Raw genomic sequence first — 21,896 nt, forward strand, 5'->3', positions numbered from 1 at the left:
GGTTTCAAGCTGTTTTGTAAGAAAACAGGTAACCTGTATCCAGTGTCAACAACTTTCTCATGTCTAAAAGTTTGTGAAGGGTTTGTTTTACATGCCTGGGAAGGAATAGATTAAATTATAAAATTGTCAATCTTTCTTAAAATACTGCTCTTCCTGAGTGATTTTAAGTCAGTGTTAAAAATACCAGTATATCCTGTGAAAGAGGGGAGGTTTGCTAATTGTGGATACCAGATGTTTTTAATAGTAAGTTCCCTTCAGTCATGACAAAATGCACATGCATCCCTTCTTTCATATGATTGAGGGGACTGGAATACTGCAGTATTGCTGGTTTGATTTTTGTTGGCTTTTAACTGCTAAGGTTAATGCAAATCTGGCAGTGTGGGGTGACTGTTACCTGCCTTTGCCTAGCTGGTTGTGTTATTGATGCTGCTTTAATCAACCATAAGCAGTTTCTAGAGAGCATCTTGAAGACATATTGTTTCCTTGGGGATTTATTGCATTTGCAGCATCACACCTCTGATCCTGCTGCTTACAGAATATGATTATCAGCCATTAGTACTGAATATTTAAACATGGTCACTACATAGTGTTTTCCTTCTTGTTATTTCTATCCTGCTTATTATTAAGGATCTCTCTAGTGTGCTTAGTGTTGATTCCTTCCATGCACTGTTTTTTCTCCCCTGTACTCATCATTGTGATATAAATTCTGTCTAGTTGTTAGTCTTATTGACACAAATGTTGATTTTTACAAAATCATTTTTTGTACAAAATGTTTTTGTTTTTCTATGGAGGGTGAAAGTTCCTTTTTAATAGTGATCAGTCGGTCTCTCTGTGCTCTATATTGTCTTGTGTGCTCCAGAAAACTGGAAAATCGCATCCAGAATTTTGGGGTTTTGTGATGATGTTGTCTAGATGAGAACTGTTAACGAGTAGCATGTTGTATTGCACATTAGAGGCTGTGGGATGTACAAGCACATCAAATGGTATCTGAACTCTGGTGGTTTAAATACGTTTTTTGAATTTGGTTTTTTCTTTGTTGGTTACTTTCAGCATAAACCTGTATTGTCATTCTACTGCTGTGCTGGAAATGGGCATGTTTAAACTACTGCTACTTATATAGAATGAAATTGTGATTTATAAATGACAATAGGATTTATTTACTATGTTGTTTTAATGTAAATTTTGGGAATGGTAAGTATCAAGACTTAAATTTGTTCTTTTAGTCTCAGGGTGGGAAATCATTGTTAGTGCATGAACCCTGATGTGTTAATTGGCGAGAGATTTAGTTCACATAGCCAGGCACCCTTTGTCTTCTCTCCCTTGACAGATAGTAGCTGCCATTTTGAGTGAGAATAATGTTCTGATAAAGGGGAGCCATTTAATGACATGATTTTATGCTAGTGCTTGAGGGTTATATATATTGTAATCCAGCAAATACTTGGAGATTTCTTGAGCTGGAAATTGCTGCCTGTGTTGCTCCAAAGAATCACCTCGTATGTAAAGTGAATTGCTTGATGAGTGCGTTGCTTTCTTCAGGGTTATTGAAGGAAGTGAAAATATTTTGGTATCTCCATCTAAACAGAATGCTGGACAGTTGTCTCTCTGCAGGATGATCTTTAGCTTTCTATTTAAACTTAAGGAAGTTAATTCTTGAAGAAGTCAGGTGAAGATCTGTCAATGTCATTGAAGTGCCTAGTTGATACTCTACAGTTTCTCACCTGTCAGTCGCAACAACTTTCATTTTTTCCTTAATGTGTTTTTCTGGAGGGTTCAAGGGGACTAACTGATTGCAGTTCTAGAATGTGTATACTCAGTTGAGGTGCAATACAGGATTAAATATAGAAATACTGTAATGTGAAGAATGATTAAACCTTTGTTGCTGTAGAATGTAAGTTGCAGTCTGTAATCATACGGTTAATAACATCATTATATGGTCTGATAGAGAATGGCATACAATTATTTTGCTTGAGAAGAGAAGATTATTATTTGTATATGCTACAGAAAAACCTGATGACATTTTGTTAGGCCTAAACTGGTAGGGTGTCCTTTGTGGGTTGGCTTCTGTTATAGTCAGCATAAAATGCCAGAATTACTCCTTTAACTGTGTCCTAGGTGTTGAGCGTTTGATGCATTTATGTGTGAGAAAGTTGTGTGAACAACAGTTGTGATAGAGTACTTCCTATTTCTCTGTATCATTACTACAAGGATGAAAAGGTTTCTTTGGAACTTGTCACAGGTAGTATGTTGTTACTGTGTGTAAATCCAGTGCTGAGACTTGGTATCTAACACTTACTATGCTTTCTTATTTTTGGATCTTAATGGAGTTAACGGATCCATTACACATGGATTTTAATTGGAGTTAATTCCCTGGGAGACCTGTGCAGAGTTCTGCAAATTGAGTGGTAGCTCAAGTTCGTTATAAAGCTTTTCTAATTTCTCAGGTGGTGTTTATGTTTTGTCATTTAATGTTGCTGTTTAAGCAGCTGTGACTTTGCCATTCTTGTGCTTTAGTCCTTCAAATGCTCTAGCTATATTCTTGGCCCTTGTCTTGCTGTGTAAGTCAGGTTCACAAGTAGCTAATTACTGCTTGTTCTGTGGTCCATCATCAGTCTTCTCTGACCTTTTTAAAGGTTCTGTGGTGCTGTTTGGCTCTTTATGCGGGTCTACTATTCTTGCTTTTGCTCCTTCCCTGCAGCTAAGACTCGTAGAAGAGGAATTTTACTAGTTTGTAGCCTAGCGAGCGTGTCTCGCTAAAACCAGATGTAAAAAACAAAAATGCTTACATACCTTTTGGGGTTATTTTCTTCTGCCTTATTTTCTTAGTGGGCTGTGTGTTATACACGATTCTGTGGTTCTAGAGTCATTTTGACGCTTAGCATATAAAGTCTTAAGTTAATTCACATAGTAATAAAATTTATGTTCTGTAATTAATTTTTTTGGCAGGCATCTGTTTCACAGTAATGAATTGGTAGCAGTTCCTAAAATGTCTGTTGACTGTCTAGAGAATTGTAGGAAAGTTGGCATTTAAAAATGTTTCTCATAACTGCAAGAAGTGGGCAGTTTTATATTAACCCATCTTTTCTCAGAAAAACTTTCCAAACTTCCAACTGAAATTACATATATATGTTAAAACATAATAAAAAGGTGGCCTATTTTTCTCTTAACATCTAAATGTAAAGGATAATTGCTTTCCCTTAATTTCAAAACCACCCTGAAATTAAAAGTAATATACTAAGTGTAGAAATAGTAGGCATGTTTCTTAAAAACACACAAAAAGCCCAACAAAAAACGGACAGCCCACTTGACGCTCTGTTATCTGTTATCACTGTTGTCTCTAACTCTTAGCAGCAGTTGAAAACCCTGCCTCTGATGGCAGGTTCATTTTAGGTTGCTTGCAAGACTAAATTTGCAGCATTTAATGATCTGGGATTTTCATACCCTAGGGCAAGATTAGAGTAAGTGGAGGTCAAGCTGAACAACCGCCAGACCTGATTTACACTCAGATAAAAATGTTCTTGTGTAACAATTAGATTGAATGCTATTACCTCTTTCCCTAACTTTTGCTAAAATTTGGTTTATTTTGTTTCAAGACTAAGGCAGTCTGATGCCCTGAAAGCATCCTCTGAATGGAGTATTAGTCTCATCTTTCGAGTTAATGAAATTGTGCAGGATAGGGTATACATATTAATGTCCCCTGGCATGCTTGTTGTGGAGGGGATAGGAGACTTAATCCAAATAGAATGTTTTTTTAATACATGAACTCTTAATATGGTGTCCACAAGAAAGCAGCATTCAGTGTTGCTGAAGCAGGGGAAGAAAAAGAAATCTTATGAAGTTAACTCCTTTGGTTATTTACATTTGAGTTATCCAAGATGGATCTGATAATTGTGTTTCAGTAGGTTTATTATAGTCACTTCTTCACATCAGTTGATTTATTACTAGCCTATGTTTTGTCACCTATGTAATACACCATGACCAAAATAGAGAGGTGTTTCACGTAAGTTAGTGAGGGATTAAAACTCACTCTGAAACATTTAAAACTGATTTCACTTAACTGTATATGGGCAAACAAAAGTAAAGGAAAGATGGTAAATATATTTCAGTCAAAGCATTGTGTTATTGTAACTAAATGTGTAGCTATTTTGTCAGGTCATATTCACTTCTGGTGGCAATGGCAGGTTTGGGATTTACTTCATATTTTAGAAAATTTGGGGTGCAAACCTGTTTGAGACAAGATACTGTACTTGTGATCCTAATTAGTTGTACAGCATGAGAATTCTGTACTGCGTATTGATTTTAAGAGCAATTGTAAACATTAAGTGGCTTTTTGTCTAAGCAGAACACAAAGTGTGCATTAGTAATGTAAAGAAATTAATATCAAGTAGTTTATTGTTGTGTTCTTACGAAATCAGTGCCTAGCACATTGAAATGTCTTGAAAAAATTCTCTTGATGATACTTATCTATACTGAGTTACTTTTTGTATATAGGTATTTTAAATGTGCATGAAATCTAATCCAGATACTTACATTTTACTCTTTCTTTTTCCTGTAATGAATGGCCAAGCCTGTGATAACAAACTATATGTAATTGATTTTTTTTTAAGTAGACCTTGATTTCAGAAGCTGTGAACTTGCTCCGAATAATGATTTTGCATAATCTGATTGAGTGAATAACTTTTTAATTGCAGATAGATGTTAGAATCCTGAGTGGTGGTCACAAACTATTGGTAAAAATAATTTATGAGATCAAAATCGGTTAGCTGTAAGAGCAGAGTCTGCAAGTTCAACACAGGAGTAATAAATAATTCTGTAATGATGGCTACCTAATGCAGTCAGAGAAGCACCGCTCTTGAGCGAGTAGCTAGGACAACTGAATAACTTAATATGCGGACTTCAACTAGATTTAATCTTGGATTTCAAAAATCTAAATACATGGTTTAGTAAAGTATACTGACTTACGTTAGTGTTGCATCATTGTACAACATTTTTATGTCAAAGCAATCTGAAAGAGGTGTTGTCCGTTTTAAATAATCCTGCTTCTGTCCAAGTGTTTAAAGCAGTTGGAATTATTTACTGGGAGGCTTCAGGGAAACTAGGACTGAAAAAGCCCCATGCGTTTCACAGCATGTTGTGTTGTCAAGTGCTGAGTTACCGGTTTCTGATTTGAGTGTGGGGAAATGGGGGATGTGTATGTGACACAAAACAGAGGAAAAGAAACCTGTACTAAGGGTAGGACTGCAGTTAATTATGAAACCACAACAATTGTTGAGGAAGATGTCATGATAGATACTGGATGTGCAATCGAGCAATTCTTGTTCTAATAATCAGAGGTAATTTTAAACTGGTAAGTTAAATATGAACATCAGCTGAAACCCACAAGAAGATGATACAGTTCAGATAATAAACTAAAAGCTGAAACGATAGTGACTGATAGAAGTGTTTTTTCCATGCAACTGTTGGACAAGTATAGATTTTGATAGTTGTCCTCCAGTGACTTCCACCATGGCAGTTGGAGTTCCCACCCCTGTAACAGAAGTCAGCAAAATGGGATTTGTCAGCTCTTGACAAACGCAGTTCAGGATATTGACATTAATTGTCAGTGAAGGTGAGCTGTCATTAATAGATCCGACTGTAATCCAGAGCATATGAAATTTGAAAACTTGTTCTTTTTAATTTTTAATTTTACCCCCCACCCCAACGGAATGATAATACTTGATCTAGTTAGGTTCCCCCTTGGGTAGCAGCCCGTTCAGAGTCCTAGGGAAGCGTTCAGCAGGAGATTTACCTGAATTTACCACACAAAATCACAGGTATTAAGCTCCTGTATGAATTAAATACAGTTGCTGTAAGTACAGCCAATCCTGCAATGAAATACACATACTTACCAACTAACTTGTAGCAGAGAAGAATGGTTTTTGCTATGCCTTGTTGTCGTGGTTTAAGCCCTGTTAATAGAGCAGGTAAACTACAGTGACTGAAAGGACGTGCTTTTTGTGTATGAGGTACTGTGAAAAACAACAGCTTGAATTTGTCACTTATGCCCAAGATTACATTTTTGTTTCAGCTGTAAGGAAGAAAACAACCCCAGCATTCAGCATGTGAGACTTGTTTCCTCTGCTGGGGGTGAGGGTATTAGTAAGGGATTGGTACCTCAGAGTCCTGGAAATGTGCTGCGAGTTTCATGTGATTCCAAAAGTATGGGGTGATGCTCTGAATTCAGCTAAGCAGCGCTATAGGGTGCACCCCGCTCCAGAATGCCCCTCTTGGAGTGGGGGAAGGGGAGCAATCGCAGCACATGTAGCTTGTTTAAGAGACATCTGGCACTACTGCTCTTTTTTTTTTTTTTTTTTTTTTTTTTCATCCCCCTTAGAAAGAAAATACAGGAAAAAGAGTGTCAGTAACTACCTTATTGCAGGAGCTTCTGCTGTGCTGCTGAGCTATTAAGTGTGATAGTTCTAATTTTTAAAAGTAATCTGTGTACTGAATGTTGCTCAAGTAAAACACTACAAATGATAGTATGTGCATAATGTGACCAGTAAATTTGCAACAAAATACAAATTCAGCTGTAGGCTATAAGTGCCTTCTGAAGGAGGAGTGAGTACCAGCTTTGTTGGCATGATGAATTCACTGAAGAACAAACATACAAGGGCATAGGGTTTTTTTTGTTTGTTTGGTTGGTTTTTTTTAGATAAATGAAGAAACCTGAGGGTTAATTTTGGTCGATCTAACAAACTTATCATATTTGTATGTATCTGTAGATCTGTGTGGAATGGATGCTCCTGTATCCCTGCAGTGCCTAATGTGCAGTGTTTGAGAGCCATAAAGGAAGATCATTTCAGAAGGACAAACTGCACTAACCTTTCCTTCAGAATATTTTATACTCATCAAGAGTTTTTCAGTATTTGTCAGCTTACTTAGTAAAATGCAGTTGTTCTCTAAAAAAGCCTGGGTTTGATACTTTTTTCTTCATGTTGGCTTTCATAAACCAGGCATGGTATTATGTTCTAGCTCTCACAGTTGGTATAATTTGTTACCTGCCACGAGTAAGAAATTACAGAGTTGAAAGAACTTATTGATTCGAATAATGCCAATATTATTGCAGTGTTCTTAGGACATATACAAGTGGCCAGGCTGGTTTCTTCCGGATGTTTAATGAGTACCAATAGCTAACTCTAGGTTTCCATATGTGGGGCTTTAGCACCAGTCATTTCTCCCACAAAATTCTTTTAAGGGGGCTCAGTTTTAGGATGAATAAAGAGAGAGAGTGATTTTTAGATTTTGAGATGACATGTATTTTTATTAATCTGGTAATGAATTCATTAATGGATTATTAGCATTCTGCATTGTGGATGTATTCAGTTCTCTAAATTGTGTGGGGGGAAAGCCATGTGCATCACAACTATTGTTTCGTGTCAAATTAGTATTCAGTGCTGCAAGTCTCCGAACAAACCAGTTGGGATTTTAGCCCAAATGTTATGAGGGATAACAAGAACAAAATGTTGGGTATTAAAAATCTTGAAGTTATGACTGAGGTTGTATGGAGCACAGATGTTCTGAGGCTGGCAGAATTGCAGAGATAAGTTTTTAATGAAAGATTACAAGGTTTTAATCTTATTTCCTCTGTTTTAGAGAAGCCAATTTTTGCATGTATGAGTAATTGCTTGAATTTTTATTTTGTAAGGACGATTATTTATATTGGTTGTTGTAAGAGCCATAATCCACTTATAGAAGGCTTAGGTTTTAGTTATCATTCTGGTTGGCTTGGATGTGGCACAATATTCCTTTTTTCATCAATACTCTTTTTTTCTTTCTTATGGCAGAGATTTTCATTTGAGCCAGGGAAGGATGGACAGTTGCTCTTGATTGTGTACATAAGTACCAAGGTGATGGCAGTTTTTGGTGCTTCACCCTAAATAAAGCTTTATACTGCTGTTGTGAGGCTAATAGTGACAGTAGTCATGCAACCGAGAGGGTGATGGGAGGGCACACTGTACTGGGTGCAGAACTGTGGCATTCTGCAGGGAGCCCATGGGGAATCCATTAAGTGATGCCCTTTCTGTAGTGCAGGCCCGTTAAAAGCTGGACTGGTACAGTGGAGGAAAGCAGGATGGAATGAGGCATGAAGCACTCTTAACCCTTCTCCCCCCCTTTTCTTTTTTCTTAATTATTATTTTAAAGATCCAGTTAAGATTGGTACAGTTTGACTTGTGCTTCTGTTCTGTTTGTTTCTGTGCTGGACTTTCATTAGTTACTGTCTGGAAACAGTTAAACCATTTTTATGTGGTGTCAAGCTTCAGCTAATACTCTGGTGGGTCTGAGCTGACAAAACACAGAACTGAGCTGGTTCTCCTTATCTTAGAATGCTTGGGATCCCAGTGCAGGCGAGCCCTTCAAAGTGGGACCGTCAAAGGACTATCCAAAGTGCGCTATGACTTGGGCTCATACAGGCTGACTTCGGGAAATGTGCTTGAGAGATCTTACTCTCCACTTTCCAGTAGTCTTGTATTATGGGGTTTCCCCTTTTTTCAGCCATTTAGTATTGACTGTATCTTATACTAGCAGATGATGCTATGGCAGTATATACTGTGTAGTTCCCCCTCCAGAATTTATAATAAGATGCAGTTGTTCTTAGAAATGCCTGAGCAATGTTTTGGGCACAAAGCTCTAGAGGCCTGGAATCTTCAAATGGGAAAATCTGTATGGTAGCAGGGGAATTTCCTGTAAAGTGAGGCAGCTTGCAGGCTCACATTGATCAGAATGCTAGGTAGTACTTGCTAGATGGATACCTTGTCAGTTGAAAAACCCTGCCTCTGCCACATGTACTAAAGTCATTAATCGCTGTTGCCTGCTCATTGAAACATGCTAACTCTGTTCTAGGCTTCTACCTAGAACCTTCTAGCTAGTTACCTGCTTGCTGTGGGCAGTGCGTGGGCATCTTCATCCCTACCTTTTACAAGAGTCAGGATTTGGAAGGGGTTGTGCAAAGGCCTCTGTTGTTGAAAAATCAGTGTGTGAAGGGGCATATTGATCTATTCTTAATTTAGTTTGGGAACTTGCAGTGTTTAGGCAGCTGGGAGGTGCATTTGCCTTCTACCATAAATGATCTAGTACTCTTCTGCTGGCTTGTTTAAGTAGGCATCTTGGTTGTCATCCGACTTGGCTTTTTTTCTTCCTAAGAGCCTCATTTTCCACGCAGTCAGACTGCAACATCTGGAAGCCATCTCTTTTTTGGCAGGGAAAGATGTGATGGACACAATGAGGTGTAACTACTACTTTGTTATCTTACCTTTGCCTTTTTTAAAAGACATCCAAGACCAAACCATTTTAAAGATGTATGCGAATTTCGAGTGCATTTTAACAAAACTCAGGAGTACTGCTGGGCTGAATATTAGAGAGTAATACAGGTATTTTCCCCTTTAATAAGGGGAATAGTTTCATTTATTGTAGAGTTGATTAATGTTTGTGTTTTTAATGCTTATATCAAGTGTTTTAAACACAGATTTTACTGGACAATGTAAATTACTAAATACCAATATAAAAACCTTATTTGATTCAAACCATAGCAGTATATTTTTATTTCAAAACAGTATTTAACTTCCTGCATTAAAGATATTAATGGTACTTTAATGAGTAATCCTGTGACTGTGAAACACCATAGGAAGCTCTTTTCCTTCTATAGTAGCTGTTTTCACATACTTATTTAAAAAAAAAACAGCAGAAGTACTAAACATACTTTTAATAAGATGGGGACTTTTTGATGGTGAAGTTGAGTTTGGCAGAGTTATTGGGGTGGTACAGGGGTCCTTGAATGTTATTCATGTTTCAAGTCTCTAAACTTAGGGTAAAGTCTCAACCTTCACTTGAGGTTTTAGCTTGGCTTTTTTCATAGGCCTTTTAAATATTTTTTTTTCTTCTTTCCCAAAATAAAGCCTGTTTAAGCTTTTGCTTTGACAGCATTAAACTGCAAAACCAAATTTTGCTTTCTGCTCACTGATGCGTGCATTCCCTCTGGGGACTTATGTTTTCCATGTGCTTGGCTATTTCCTGGCTGGTCCTGGCAGGCACCATCAGCTGTTAGCTGGGCTTCTGTATATGTGTAGTCTGCTGTATAATGAAAATGTGGGAAATGCATGTGAAAAGGAGTAAGGAGAATGCTTTGCAGAGACAGCTAAGGGTGGGCACGTGCCTGGCAGATTTACAGGCAGAACATGGTGTGTCTCAGTGATGTGTGGGTGACAGGTATAGCAGGCACTTAACTGCAGGGCTAGTCCCCCCTCAGCTGGCAGCCCAGTGCATGTGGAGAGCCACTTGGATATATCTGGTCCTGCTCCTGGTGCACTGGTACGGGCAGAGCTCACCATCCACTTTGCTGTTGAGGGGTAGGGTTCAGAGTTCATCTAGTGACTTGTGTTGCTGCAGGAGGAGATGATTCAGTTGGCTGATCCAGTGAAGAGCTAATCATGGTGGGAGGTTTTGTTTTCATAATTTGCTTTCTGCAGGTTCATTAGGGTGCTATAAGGGAGCAGGAACTTTCCTGTGTGTTTGGGGAATGGAAAGGAAGATGATTGCTTTCAGCAGCACACCACTGCATGAAAAGCATGTTCTGAGACGGCTCTCAAACTCTTAATTGCAAGACTTGTTGTATGAACTAAACAGCAAATATTATAAAAAAGGAATAAACAACAGGCCAGGGAATAAAGTAGTAGTGTGATAGCGTAGTATCAACCATAACATTGATTTTTCAGTTTTTGAAAGATGAAGAGAAAGAGGTGTGTGGACACAAGGGGTGCAAAGAGGGTGTAGGAGGTGGAAGTTGAGAAAAAAATAAATTGTGAAGAATGACTGAAAGCAATAAGACCTGTATAAATTAGGTCATTTCAGTTCTTTGTTGAAGTGTTAACTGTTCAGTGACTTTGGCACCCTGGACTGTTACCGTGTGTACAGACCATGTCTCAGTAGCAGGAAGGAATGTAGGTTGATGACGTCTAGTCCAGGTGGTCTTGTAAAAAAGTTAAAAATCTCATTTGTTAAGCAAATAGCACAAAAATAACCATGTTTTAAAGGTATTAATTGCATTATTGTTCAGTTTAGTCTTGATCACGCCATCATAATGATCAAAACCGCTGGTATGGTTGCAACTAAATCATGTTAAAGTACAGTTGTTACAATACAGAGTGCTACTTGAAGTATATTTTCTGTGTTTTACTGAAATTATAAAATTGCTTTAAAGTTTGTTGGCAGCTGCAATAATTGGGTTGTATAATGTTGGTAGAAATAACGTGTAGAAATAATACACTTTTCCAGGTCTGCAGGGAGTGTCATGCAGTTGTTAGAATACTGGTTAAAAATCCACCTATGAAGATAAACGCAAAAGTAATCTGAAGCAGCATACTTACATGGGAGAATGCCTCCAACCAGTCAAATCTTATTTTATAAAACAAAGGTTCAGTCATATTCTAGTCTTTCAGAAAAGGAGTGAGGGTCATAATGTAGTTGATAACAGCTTTTTCTACCAAGATAGTTAAGGGAAAATACTGGACATACTTCTGATTATTTAAATTTTCTCTGACTAGCATATTAACTGTTGCTGCTGCAAATTGGTTGTGACGCATCAACGTCTCATTCATGCATAGATAAGTAATTTGGGAGATGAACTTCAGCCACGCACTTCATTCAGCTTTACAATTTAGAAGTTCCAGTTTTCTGACTTTAAAAAGTGAGGACCTTGGTTTTACAGGTGGTTAACTGAGTTACAGGGAGAAAAATCAATGCATCTCTCAACAGCCACCCTGCATTTCCAAAACCTTTGTCCTGGCCACATAGCTATCTTTAAGCTTTGCCTCTCTACCTTCCCAGAAGAAGGATGGCCACTATACTGATCACCCTTCTAAACCTTTCACAGAATCGAAGCCAAACAGCAACAACAGAAGTGTTGTGAGGAGGCCCAGCCCAGCCCGAAACCCACCTACCTGAAATGCTTTGCTATGAGTTTGTTAAGGAATATTCTAGTTACTGCATTTACACAAGTGTGTGAAACACAAACTACCAGGACAGATCCTGTGATTCTTTGTGTATGTGTTTTTGTATATATGCAGGTGTATTCTTTTTAGGAAAGGCTGTTTGCTGAATTAATGCTTGTTTAGACTATTTGGGCATGCAATAGAAATGGAGGACAGGTAGCACTCAGCAGCTGCTGATGGCATGTGTTACTGTGTGAATTGTGCTGATTGTCAGCTTTTGCCAAATCTCAACATTTGGCCAGTATATTTGACCAGTCACAACCATACTTAAATTAGCTATTAATGTATTAAGGAAAAATAACCTTTTAAATATTTTTCCATGAAGACACATTTGGGTTCTTTATAGTGTTTTCATGCTTAGCTCTTGATTTTATCAAATTATTTTAAATAGAGACTCTGCTTACATTTGGCAACATTATGTGTGATTAGCATTCCTAGACTAGTGCTGTTGTCCTGCTGGTCTTCTAGTTCATTAACATTTTGTTAGCAAGATTTTAAATAGCTGGGTACAATAAAGGGATACATTAATTCTGCTATTAAAATGTATTTTGAAATTCTTCTGCTTGCTTTTGAAAGATAAATAGCAGAGGCTAGTGGTACTGCAGCAGCTGTGTGCACTTCCATCTTTGGAAGAGTCTTCGAACATGTTTATGCATTTATTTCAGAAAAGAGGCAGGAATCTTCTGGTTTCTTTATGTACGCAAAATATAAATCTAAAGGAAATTTGCTACAATATTACTGCAGTTTTAGCAATCTATTATAAAGTTTACTGCACAGAAATAACTAGGTCAACCTCTGGATGACCTGTCTTTTGGAGTTTCTTTGGTTAGCTTTAGGCTAGAGCTCCACCTTGTGATCTTTCAGCAGGATACATTTTATAGTTAATAATTTAATTAAGATTTCATGAAGTTGGGTGACTTCAGGAAGTTTTCAGGCTTGAGGGATTTCAGTATCTGCTCGGGAAAATGGAAGCTGGAATTCTGTGAACATGCAAAAACTGAAGAGCTGCTCTTCAGTTTAGAGTTAACTTATTATTTGAGTGCATTTAATATATAATGTAGACTTTTCCCTGTTCGGAATGGCATATGCAAGAATGTAATTTTCCTGTGATGAATTTGGTATATTTTACAAGTTCTGACTGGATGCTCATATGGACCATTCTCCTTTTTCATTGACTACCCAAACTGGGTGCCTTGAATGAGTCACCAGTATGTGCATGAAGAAACCTCATCTGGCAGTAGTCTTGAATTTTCAGAAGGCATTTACTGAGATCAGAGATAATGGGGGATGACAAATGCCAGTGGTTTCCCATACCAGAACAAGAGAACATCAAATGAAATTGGCAAGTGATAAATTCAAGGCAAAGAATATGCCTCTTGGTGTATGCAGTTTGGCTGTAGGAGTTTTTGTGTGGAATACACAATGTTGCTGCTGAATACTGAATTCAGAAAGTGATTGGAAATACTTACGGAAAAAATATTGATAAGGGATTAGGAAATGTAGGTACAGCCTCTCTGGCTGAAAAAAACCCTGAAGTATTACTGGATGCTGGGAGGGTATTCAGGGAAAACATCACTATGTTCTTCCTTGGGCAGATTCTGTTGGCTCCTGCAAGGACGAGTCCCAGGCTAACCCTGGTGGTTGAGAATCAAAGGTCCATGTCATCTGGATGTACGTAAATGTTTAAAAATGATCCTTTACTGGGGCAAATACAAGGAGTGTTTTGGTCATTGCTGGGGTTTGAGCTAGACGTTGGAGATCCTTTACAGTCTTACCTCATCTGTTCTTGCAGGGCATTCATCTGTGATTTCCATAACACTTGTATAGAATTGCATTCATGAGAGCCAGGTTTCTTCTTCAAGAAAAACAGTTTTTGAAATGGAAATCTTTCTGGATACTGAAGCACTAAGTTACTAAGAACTTGATACTTCTTTCCCATTTTTGGAGGTGATTCTGACCCAACAATGCCATGTTTTCTTTCATGGTTTGTTCTTTGCACTAAGCTGAACTGTTCTTTCAAGAAGTTCAAGTTGGTATAAACTGCAGTGAGCTAGTTTTGTCAGGCGATTTGACTTTTTTGTTGTAGAGAATATATACTTTAATAATTTACCCATTCTTTTTATCGTTTTTCTTTAAAAAAGAATTGTGACTTTTTTTTCAAAATTCGATAGGATAGCAGCTTGCTTTTCATAAAGGGAGCTAAAAATGGATAATCCAAGTGGTTAACTTACTTTGTTCCTCAGAACTTTCAAATTGTATGGAATAAGCAATTTTAGTATTGTAAATAGGTAGTATTAATGATCCATAACACAAAATTTGCATGGAAACATCCTGATTGTCACTTCAGTAGATGTCTTGCTTCTCAACTGAAGAATGCAAACTAGAAAAAGTCAAATAACATGTTGTTGGTCAGGTTGAACTTGTAACTGAGCAGTGTGGGTTTTGAAGTTTGCATCTTTGTGTTGCGACTGAATCGTAAGCATGGCCCCAAAAGGATCTGTGTGGCTGGATCTCTTTTGCATGTTCAGTTTCTGTTTGTTCCCCACTCCCTGAAGTACACCTGATCAGGTACTAGCCTCATGACCAAAGCACTAAAGTATGCTATTTTTCCAAGTTCAACTTGCTGAAAAGGATCTGAACAAATAGTAAGAATAAATACACATACATCCTAAAAGTACAATCCAAAGTGTAGAGCTGTATCACCAACTGAGCATACAGATTTAGACAGCCTGGATGGTATAATAGCTCCCTGCCACCAGAGAAAGGAGTTTTGCTCTTCCCACCCATGCTTGTGGCTATGCAGTCTTGTGTTTCCCATGTCTTAGCTCTAGATACCTGCTGTCGAACCAGTTTAACTTGAGAATCCAGGGGGAAAAATTCTTGAGGTATAATTTGCCCATTTTGTTGGGGAATTGAATTGGGTGATATGGAATGGCCGAGCCTATGAAGCTGAATGGCTGGGGCAAGGATGTTACCCTGCCCGTGAATGAGAGTTTGCAGAAGTGTGTGTAAATGGGCAGGAGAGCATGAAACACTGGTCCTGTGCTGTGTGGTTTTTGAGAAGGGAGCAGTAGGGTGGCAAAGGTTGGTGCCATTCTGCAGCAACAGTTTATGAAGCATTTTATCTTCTACTGTGTTCTGGATGGAACATGTTTTAGTAGTTGCAGACTAAATTGAGATTCACCAGCCTATCTGGAACCTCCTCTTATTTTGCCACTATTTCCTTCCACTCCTCTGCTTTTATGTAATTGTGTGAAATGTGGAGAAAGAGAACATAGTAAGTTCAGGGTTTATGGTTTCTCTCAGCTCTCTGAATTCTGGAACCTACAGTGGCCCCTAGCATTCAGAAGAAGCACTTGCAGGAAAAAAAAAATGTACGGCCTCTATCTACGTGCTCCATTGAAATGCAGTCTCTGAAGCGTAGCTACCAGACATTAAGCAACATGTGTTTAGCATGCCAAAATTAAATCTCTCCCTCAAATACCTAGTCACTCCAGCAAGCTGTAGAGTCAGCAGCAGACTTTGAAGGTTTTTCTCTTTGCTATTGCACTTTAAAATACATGAATATCAAGCTGTACAAAAGTTAGCCTGGGGTAGATGATTGACATAGAAAACTTTTCCCTGCATGGTTAAATCTCACGTTTGAAGTATCCTGTGATTTCCTGCCCCATTTAAACATAGGAAAATTAGCTAAAAATTCAGGTGGAAATTTAAAATTAAGTTGAAAGGCAAGTATTTCACAATCTTTGTTTTCTTGAGAATACACTATGCTGTTTCTGATGGTTTGCTTTATAGTATGCAGATAGTATTATCTTCCTTGATATCCTTAGAGTCTTGTCAAATGCTTTAAATAGTAGAACTGTTGTAAGCCTGGTTTATCAACTCTGGAAGATGGGAAGTTGTGAAACAGCTGATTGTAAGAACTTGTTAATAAGAGCTTATCTTTATGGGAAATGTCATGGAAGTTTACACATTGGAGATACAAAGTTGGTGTATATATAATGTCCTTAAATGTACACATACCGTGTTTAAATTTGACACGAAATCTGGTTTTGCTTTGGTTTGTCAGAAATATCCTAGCGTTGGTTAAGTCTGGGTGCTGAAGTGCATGGTGTTACAGTTCAAAAGTGCAAACATAAATCTAGTGTAGATTTAGAAATAAAAGCTATTACTTGCAAGGTGTTAATGAAAACTATTCCACTTTCCTCATCCTAATCAGATTTCATCCTGCCCAATGTTTCTGCATTTTATTTGATGCTTTTAACATTTGTGGAAGTACTTTGTAGTAAGAACATGGGAGGAATCTAACATATGAAATCTTGAACCAGGGAAAAGGTTGGTCAAAAACTGGGTGGTGTGATCTGACTTTTTCATGTTCCCAACTTTTTTGCTTCTTCATTTGTGGGGAAAAAGTGTTCATGGTATTTATTTTTTTTGTTTTATTGCAGAAGTTGTCCACCGCAAAGGAGGAAAGAAAAGTAAGCTTGTACTTCAGACGGGTTTTTGAACATCTTTCTAATACAGTGGTGTTGCAGAAGATGATAAAGAAATGATAGCAGCTCCAGAAATACCAACTGATTTTACTCTCCTTCAGTAAGTGTTTTAAGAATTTATAGTTTCATTTTTAAGCGTACTTGCTCTTTAGTGTTATGGTTGGTATTCTCCTGGAAACAAGGAAACAAAATGAGAGATAGGGTTCTAGATTTTTTTCCTGTTGAGATGCTGACAAAGCAGTGCTTAAATTCTTTCTTTAATATTCAGCAGGAATTAAGTATTTTAGAAGTGCTTAATTATTTTATATCTGTTGTCAAACTTTGCTGGTAGGAAGCCGTGGCGACAGACTTGGTTTTGTGTGATGGACTTCTTAGGATTTTGTCTTTCAGAATAAAATGTTTGAATAAAACCCATCTTTGATTAAGAATTTAAAAAAAAGTTTCCTTCGTTAAAGGCTTGTTAGAGAGGAAGTAGTTGCAGTATTTGCCCTTGATAACTGGGGCAGGTCACCTAATATTTAAAATACTTAATGCCAAATGCTTTAGTTAAAACCAAGGTCTTAGCTTCCATAAGCCATCGGTCTCTTGATGGTTTTACCATCATTTTATTAGCTCTCCATTCTTCCTACAATTTTTAGGAAACATACATTGGACTTTCCAAGCTTTAATTGAGGTATAAGTTATATTTTGGAAGAGAAGTAAAATGATTAGTTTAAGCAGACAAAAAGAATCCAGTTCCTCACCTTCTAATTGTCAAGAAATTTGTGTGAACATATTTCAGCAGACTGTTGAAAATTCGTGGATTGGTGTAAAGTCTAAAATGATAGATTTGGTTTTGTGTGGGCTTTTATCTTTTTAAAATTGGAAGATGGTTTAATATGAAGTACTGTTTTTACAGCTGTTTATAATTTTTGTTAACTCTGTCGGTACAGTTCATTGCTTAGTATTCTTTCCTGTGAAAAGAGCACCTAGGAGGTTTTGAAGAAGAAATATTTCTCAGCTTATCCCAGTCCTCCAATTGGAGACTTTTTCAGTCTGTATCAGAGTATAGTCAGCAAACCCAGAGATGGCAAAATACGTGTTAGAAGGCTGAAAGCCCCTTTTAGATGCTTGAATAGTGAGAGACCTTAAGTTTCTGGATTATGTTAGAATGTTATAAATACATAGGACTGGGTTTCCTGTGCTGCCTGGTCATCTTTATGATTGCATTGTTAATTGAATCAGGAAGTGTGAAATCGGGATCAGAAATGAGTGACAGCAGCCAGAATTCATCATACTGCATGTATGCCATTAAACAAGGCATAGTAGCATCATTTGTGGTCTACTCGAAATGTTGGAATAGAGAATGCTTAGTTTAGATACTCTTTATTTATAATTCAGGTTGGCAATAAAGGATTGGTGTATTGATAGAAGAAAGTTTGTATAGTGTTTAACAACATTCTAGCTTCTTAAGCCTGAACAGAACTACTTGTTACCTTTTTGACGGAGAAACCTCACGTAAGCATTTTTTATGTACCTTTCAACTTAAGTGCATACTTCTTACTTACCTGCTTAGTTTCTAATAGTATACAGAGATCTGTTGAGACACTTTGGTTGCGAGGGAAGGTGGTGGTTTCTTTTTTGCTGTTGTTTTCTTCCTCCCTCTTTTCTATTTTGTGGTGTTTAAATAATTGTGGCAGATGCTTACAAGTGCTCTTTGCTGCTTTTTTTTTTTTTACCACCCCCCCCCCCCCAATGGTGTGATGTTTGTCACATGCCAAAAGCAAGGTTCTCAACCTCTTGCTGTTTCCTACCCACCTTTGCATCTTTTAAGCTTTACTGTATGACTTTCTTCACTGCCATATTGCTTGGAGAAGGCAGGGTGAATGTGAGGGTATGCTCTGATCTGTTCCTTGACAGTAGGTTTAAACAGAAGGAAAAAGGCAGCTTCGCTGTTGAGGGTTGACTGACTGGACTGAGAGCATAATACGACCTTATGTAGTAATTTAAGCATGGTTCTGATGAAATGTGTAAATGGGTTGTCTTTTTATCATTGCAGGGAGTCTGAAACACACTTCTCTTCTGATACAGACTTTGAGGATATTGAAGGAAAAAACCAAAAGCAAGGCAAAGGAAAAGTATGTTCAGTTTATAGGGATACTGAAACACTTCTACTGTTAAAAACTGAAGAGTTGAGCGCTTGCTTTGAAGATAAATGAGCTAGGAATATTTCCTGAAAGTGCAAGCGTTCTGTGAAGAGAGTTCATATTTGTATTTGCATTTTAGTTCTTTATCTTGAGTATTTGCATGAGATTTCCTTAGTGATATGGAGGCATAAGGGTGGTGGGGGAGAAAAGGTGAGCTTTGATTTGATAATTATCTCTGCATGTGTTCCATTCTATACTGAAATTTGTTGCTAATGCAGTTTCTTTTTTTTGGTGCCATTACTTCTGGCTCTCTTGTCCTTTGAAAAGTGAACAGAAACCAGTAATGGAGTTCACATTCAATTATATTGAATACATTCATATATGTATATGTGAACTATATTCACATATAGTTTCTTAACTATAATTTTTTTCAAGTATGTCCTAGATAGGAAGTTGCACTTTTGGAGTTTGTAAGGGAATTGCTATAGCTACTTTAAATAAAATCTGTATAATCTGTTTTACAGTTTAAACATAAGACAAATCTTTGTGTCATACACTACCACTAACAGCATTTTTAGTTGCTATAAGATTTTTTATGAGGGGAGAAGGAAATGGAACCTGTAGAAATCTCACAGGTCTTTTTATGAATTAGGTTCAGCTGTTATTCTCAATTTTGGATTTTAAATCTGGTTCTTCAGATCAAAAGGCCCTGTTTATAGTTGTCATGTTATGGATAATAGATTGTTGGTGGGTTTTTTGTTTGTTTGGTTTTTTTGTTTGTTTGGTTTTTTTTATTATTACTACATAGTATTCAACTAAAACTTACTGTGTGTGTTGTGTGATTGCAGACCTGTAAGAAAGGGAAAAAAGGACCAGCAGAGAAAGGGAAAAGTGGGAACGGAGGAGGGAAACCTGGTGGTCCGAATCGGATGAATGGACATCACCAACAGAATGGTGTGGAAAACATGATGCTGTTTGAAGTAGTTAAAATGGGCAAGAGTGCTATGCAGGTAAGACTCTGATTTGGATGAATATACAATTTAAGGCTGTTTTACTGCACATATGCTTTAATAAAATAATGCATAAAGTAAATCCTTCTATTAAATGTGTACGGTTTAGTTCAAGTGGTTTTGCATTGTTAAGGTTTGAATTTCAGTGAACTGATTTTTCATTTCTGAATGTCAGGGATGAGTAAACGCATATATAATGAAGACGTTCAAACTGTGATTGAAAGTGTGTTTTCGGTGTATCAAGCAAAGAAAGGTTATTTCAGGAGACATGACCTTGAAAGTCCTTTTTGTGCATCTGTACCTAATACAGATGTTGTTTATTCCTATAGTTGTCATAGAACTCAACAGAAATCTATAGTTTCTGGGTGTTCCTAGAGCTTAAATTATCCAACCCCCCAAAAATTAATTCTCTAACCCAAAGTAAAATTACTAGCTGCAACTTACAGGCTACTCTTCAAACTTCCCCTAAGTTTACTTGGTTGGCATGGCTTATGTCTATTGTAAAACTCTAATTGGGTGGAATTCATCAGGAAATCATAACCTGTTAGAAGCCTCTGCATTAGGTGCTCTCTCCACTGCATTTACAGACAGGACTGAAGTAAGTCTGTTTTGAAATTGAGTACTAAAAGTGTAATTTTTCAGTTCAATCAGTAAAGCGTTTGTTTCACTGTGAGAATCCTTCAGTGGAGAGAGGGTTAAAGCATAAGCCTGTCAGCCATGAAGCCTTCCTGCTGACTCACTCATGTGACTCCTCAGCAGCCTCCAAGAAAAGACTATCTTTGGGATTGAAAATGTAGAGTTTACAGCTCCTGTGTTACGCGTTCAGGAAGCTGGGTCTGCCTGCAGTCGTCTGAACAGTTTGCAGGCTCCTGCATTAGAGCTGGGTACTTCGAAGCGTGAATTCCTTGGCAGAAGTTTAGTTCTGACTTTTAAAGAAGAACACACTACTTTGATGTATTTGCGCAGAGAAATTCTGGTATTTCCATCATTTGTTTTGTTCTGCTATATTTCAAAGCAGGTGGAAAAAAGGTGCTTTTCTAACTGTTGCTATGTGCATTGCGTTTTCAGCCATTTACCAGCAACTGTGTCTTCAGGACATTGTAACTATTTAAAAGGATACACAGGCAAAATCTTTTGCTTTCTGAAAACAAAAAGAACCTTTGTCAGCCCTGATGACTCTGTTGAATTGGGGAATTGATACCTGGGTGATAGAGTGAATCTTAATACTATTTTTTGTCAAAATGAAGAAAAATTCTCAAAGCATTTCTGAAGTCAAGTCCATTCAGCCTTCAGTGTGAAAAGTTTCCTCTGTGGCCCGCAGCATTGCTTGCCTAAAAAGATTGCGATAATAATACTTATTTTCAGTTCCATACCTTCCTGTGAATAAGTGTCTATTCTCTTGCAAAACCAGATGGTTCAGCCATGGAGACAAAGTGTTTTGGGAAACTACTGTTTTGCTGGAGGTTCTTCAAAGTAAATAAATTCTTAAAACAAGGCTGCCTGGGATATCTCACATTATCCTGTTCTGCACAGCGACCTTTATAAGCCTAATTTAAGATACTTCCTAAATTGTTTTCCCTCCTCCCCACAGACCATTCAAATCAGTACTAGTTTGTAGGTTCTGTTCCTACAGGGAACACTGTGATAATTCCACTTCAAGTTTTTCATTCTTTCTGTGTTGCTGACGAAAGTTGTGCATCATACTATAAACAGTCTTAACTTTAGGGAAGAGGAATTTAGCTGTATCTGTGTTCAGAAGTTTTTCTTCATGGCAGTTACTTTTACTTGTCCTCACAGCATTGATGCATGTGAGAGTAAGCAGTGAGAAGAGTACAGACAGGAAGCATTAGAGGTGCTGTGTACTCCTGTTGTCTTAAGGAGGTTCTGAACTATTCCCTCGTCTCTATTTAAAATGCCTAGATTTTAAGGCCAGGGTATCAACATACTAAAACCCTTGAACTGAGGGCTTGATACAAAAGTGAATCTTTAGTGCCTGTGTTAATAAATTAATTGTATGATGTATGTTTTTATGACTTCTGCAGTAGACAGTTTGTACTGCACACATGGATCATTTAAACATAATTGCATATAAATTCTGTTTTCTTAAAACCATAGGTTAAAATCATAGGTTGCCTATTAATTTGCTTCCCTTTAATGCTCTTATTCCTGTTCTGTTTAGTGAATATAGAGTAGCTAATGTCTGTGCAGCGTAGGGCAGTGCTGTTCATCGTGCTGTGTGTATGGAGC

The 21,896-nt window shown here is 37.6% G+C and overlaps 1 protein-coding gene across 6 annotated transcripts in view; it reads left to right on the plus strand.

Moving 5' to 3' along the window:
- The window catches only part of STAG2 (STAG2 cohesin complex component), a 77,358-nt gene that overhangs the window by 20,527 nt on the left and 34,935 nt on the right, over positions 1-21,896 (plus strand). For 5 of the 6 annotated variants that reach the window (XM_061358109.1, XM_061358105.1, XM_061358106.1 and 2 more), the window contains exons 2-4: positions 16,469-16,613; positions 18,552-18,630; positions 19,488-19,649. In XM_061358109.1, coding sequence (XP_061214093.1) covers positions 16,570-16,613; positions 18,552-18,630; positions 19,488-19,649 — 285 coding nt within the window. In that variant the 5' untranslated portion in view covers positions 16,469-16,569. Of the gene's footprint in view, positions 1-16,468; positions 16,614-18,551; positions 18,631-19,487; positions 19,650-21,896 lie in introns of those variants that run through there. The other variant, XM_061358108.1, reaches the window with a different exon arrangement.

Source organism: Neopsephotus bourkii, unplaced genomic scaffold, assembly GCF_033783945.1.
Source record: "Neopsephotus bourkii isolate Nb327-2 ecotype Australia unplaced genomic scaffold, CSIRO-AGI_Nbou_v1 NB_936, whole genome shotgun sequence".
NCBI lineage: Eukaryota > Metazoa > Chordata > Aves > Psittaciformes > Psittacidae > Neopsephotus > Neopsephotus bourkii.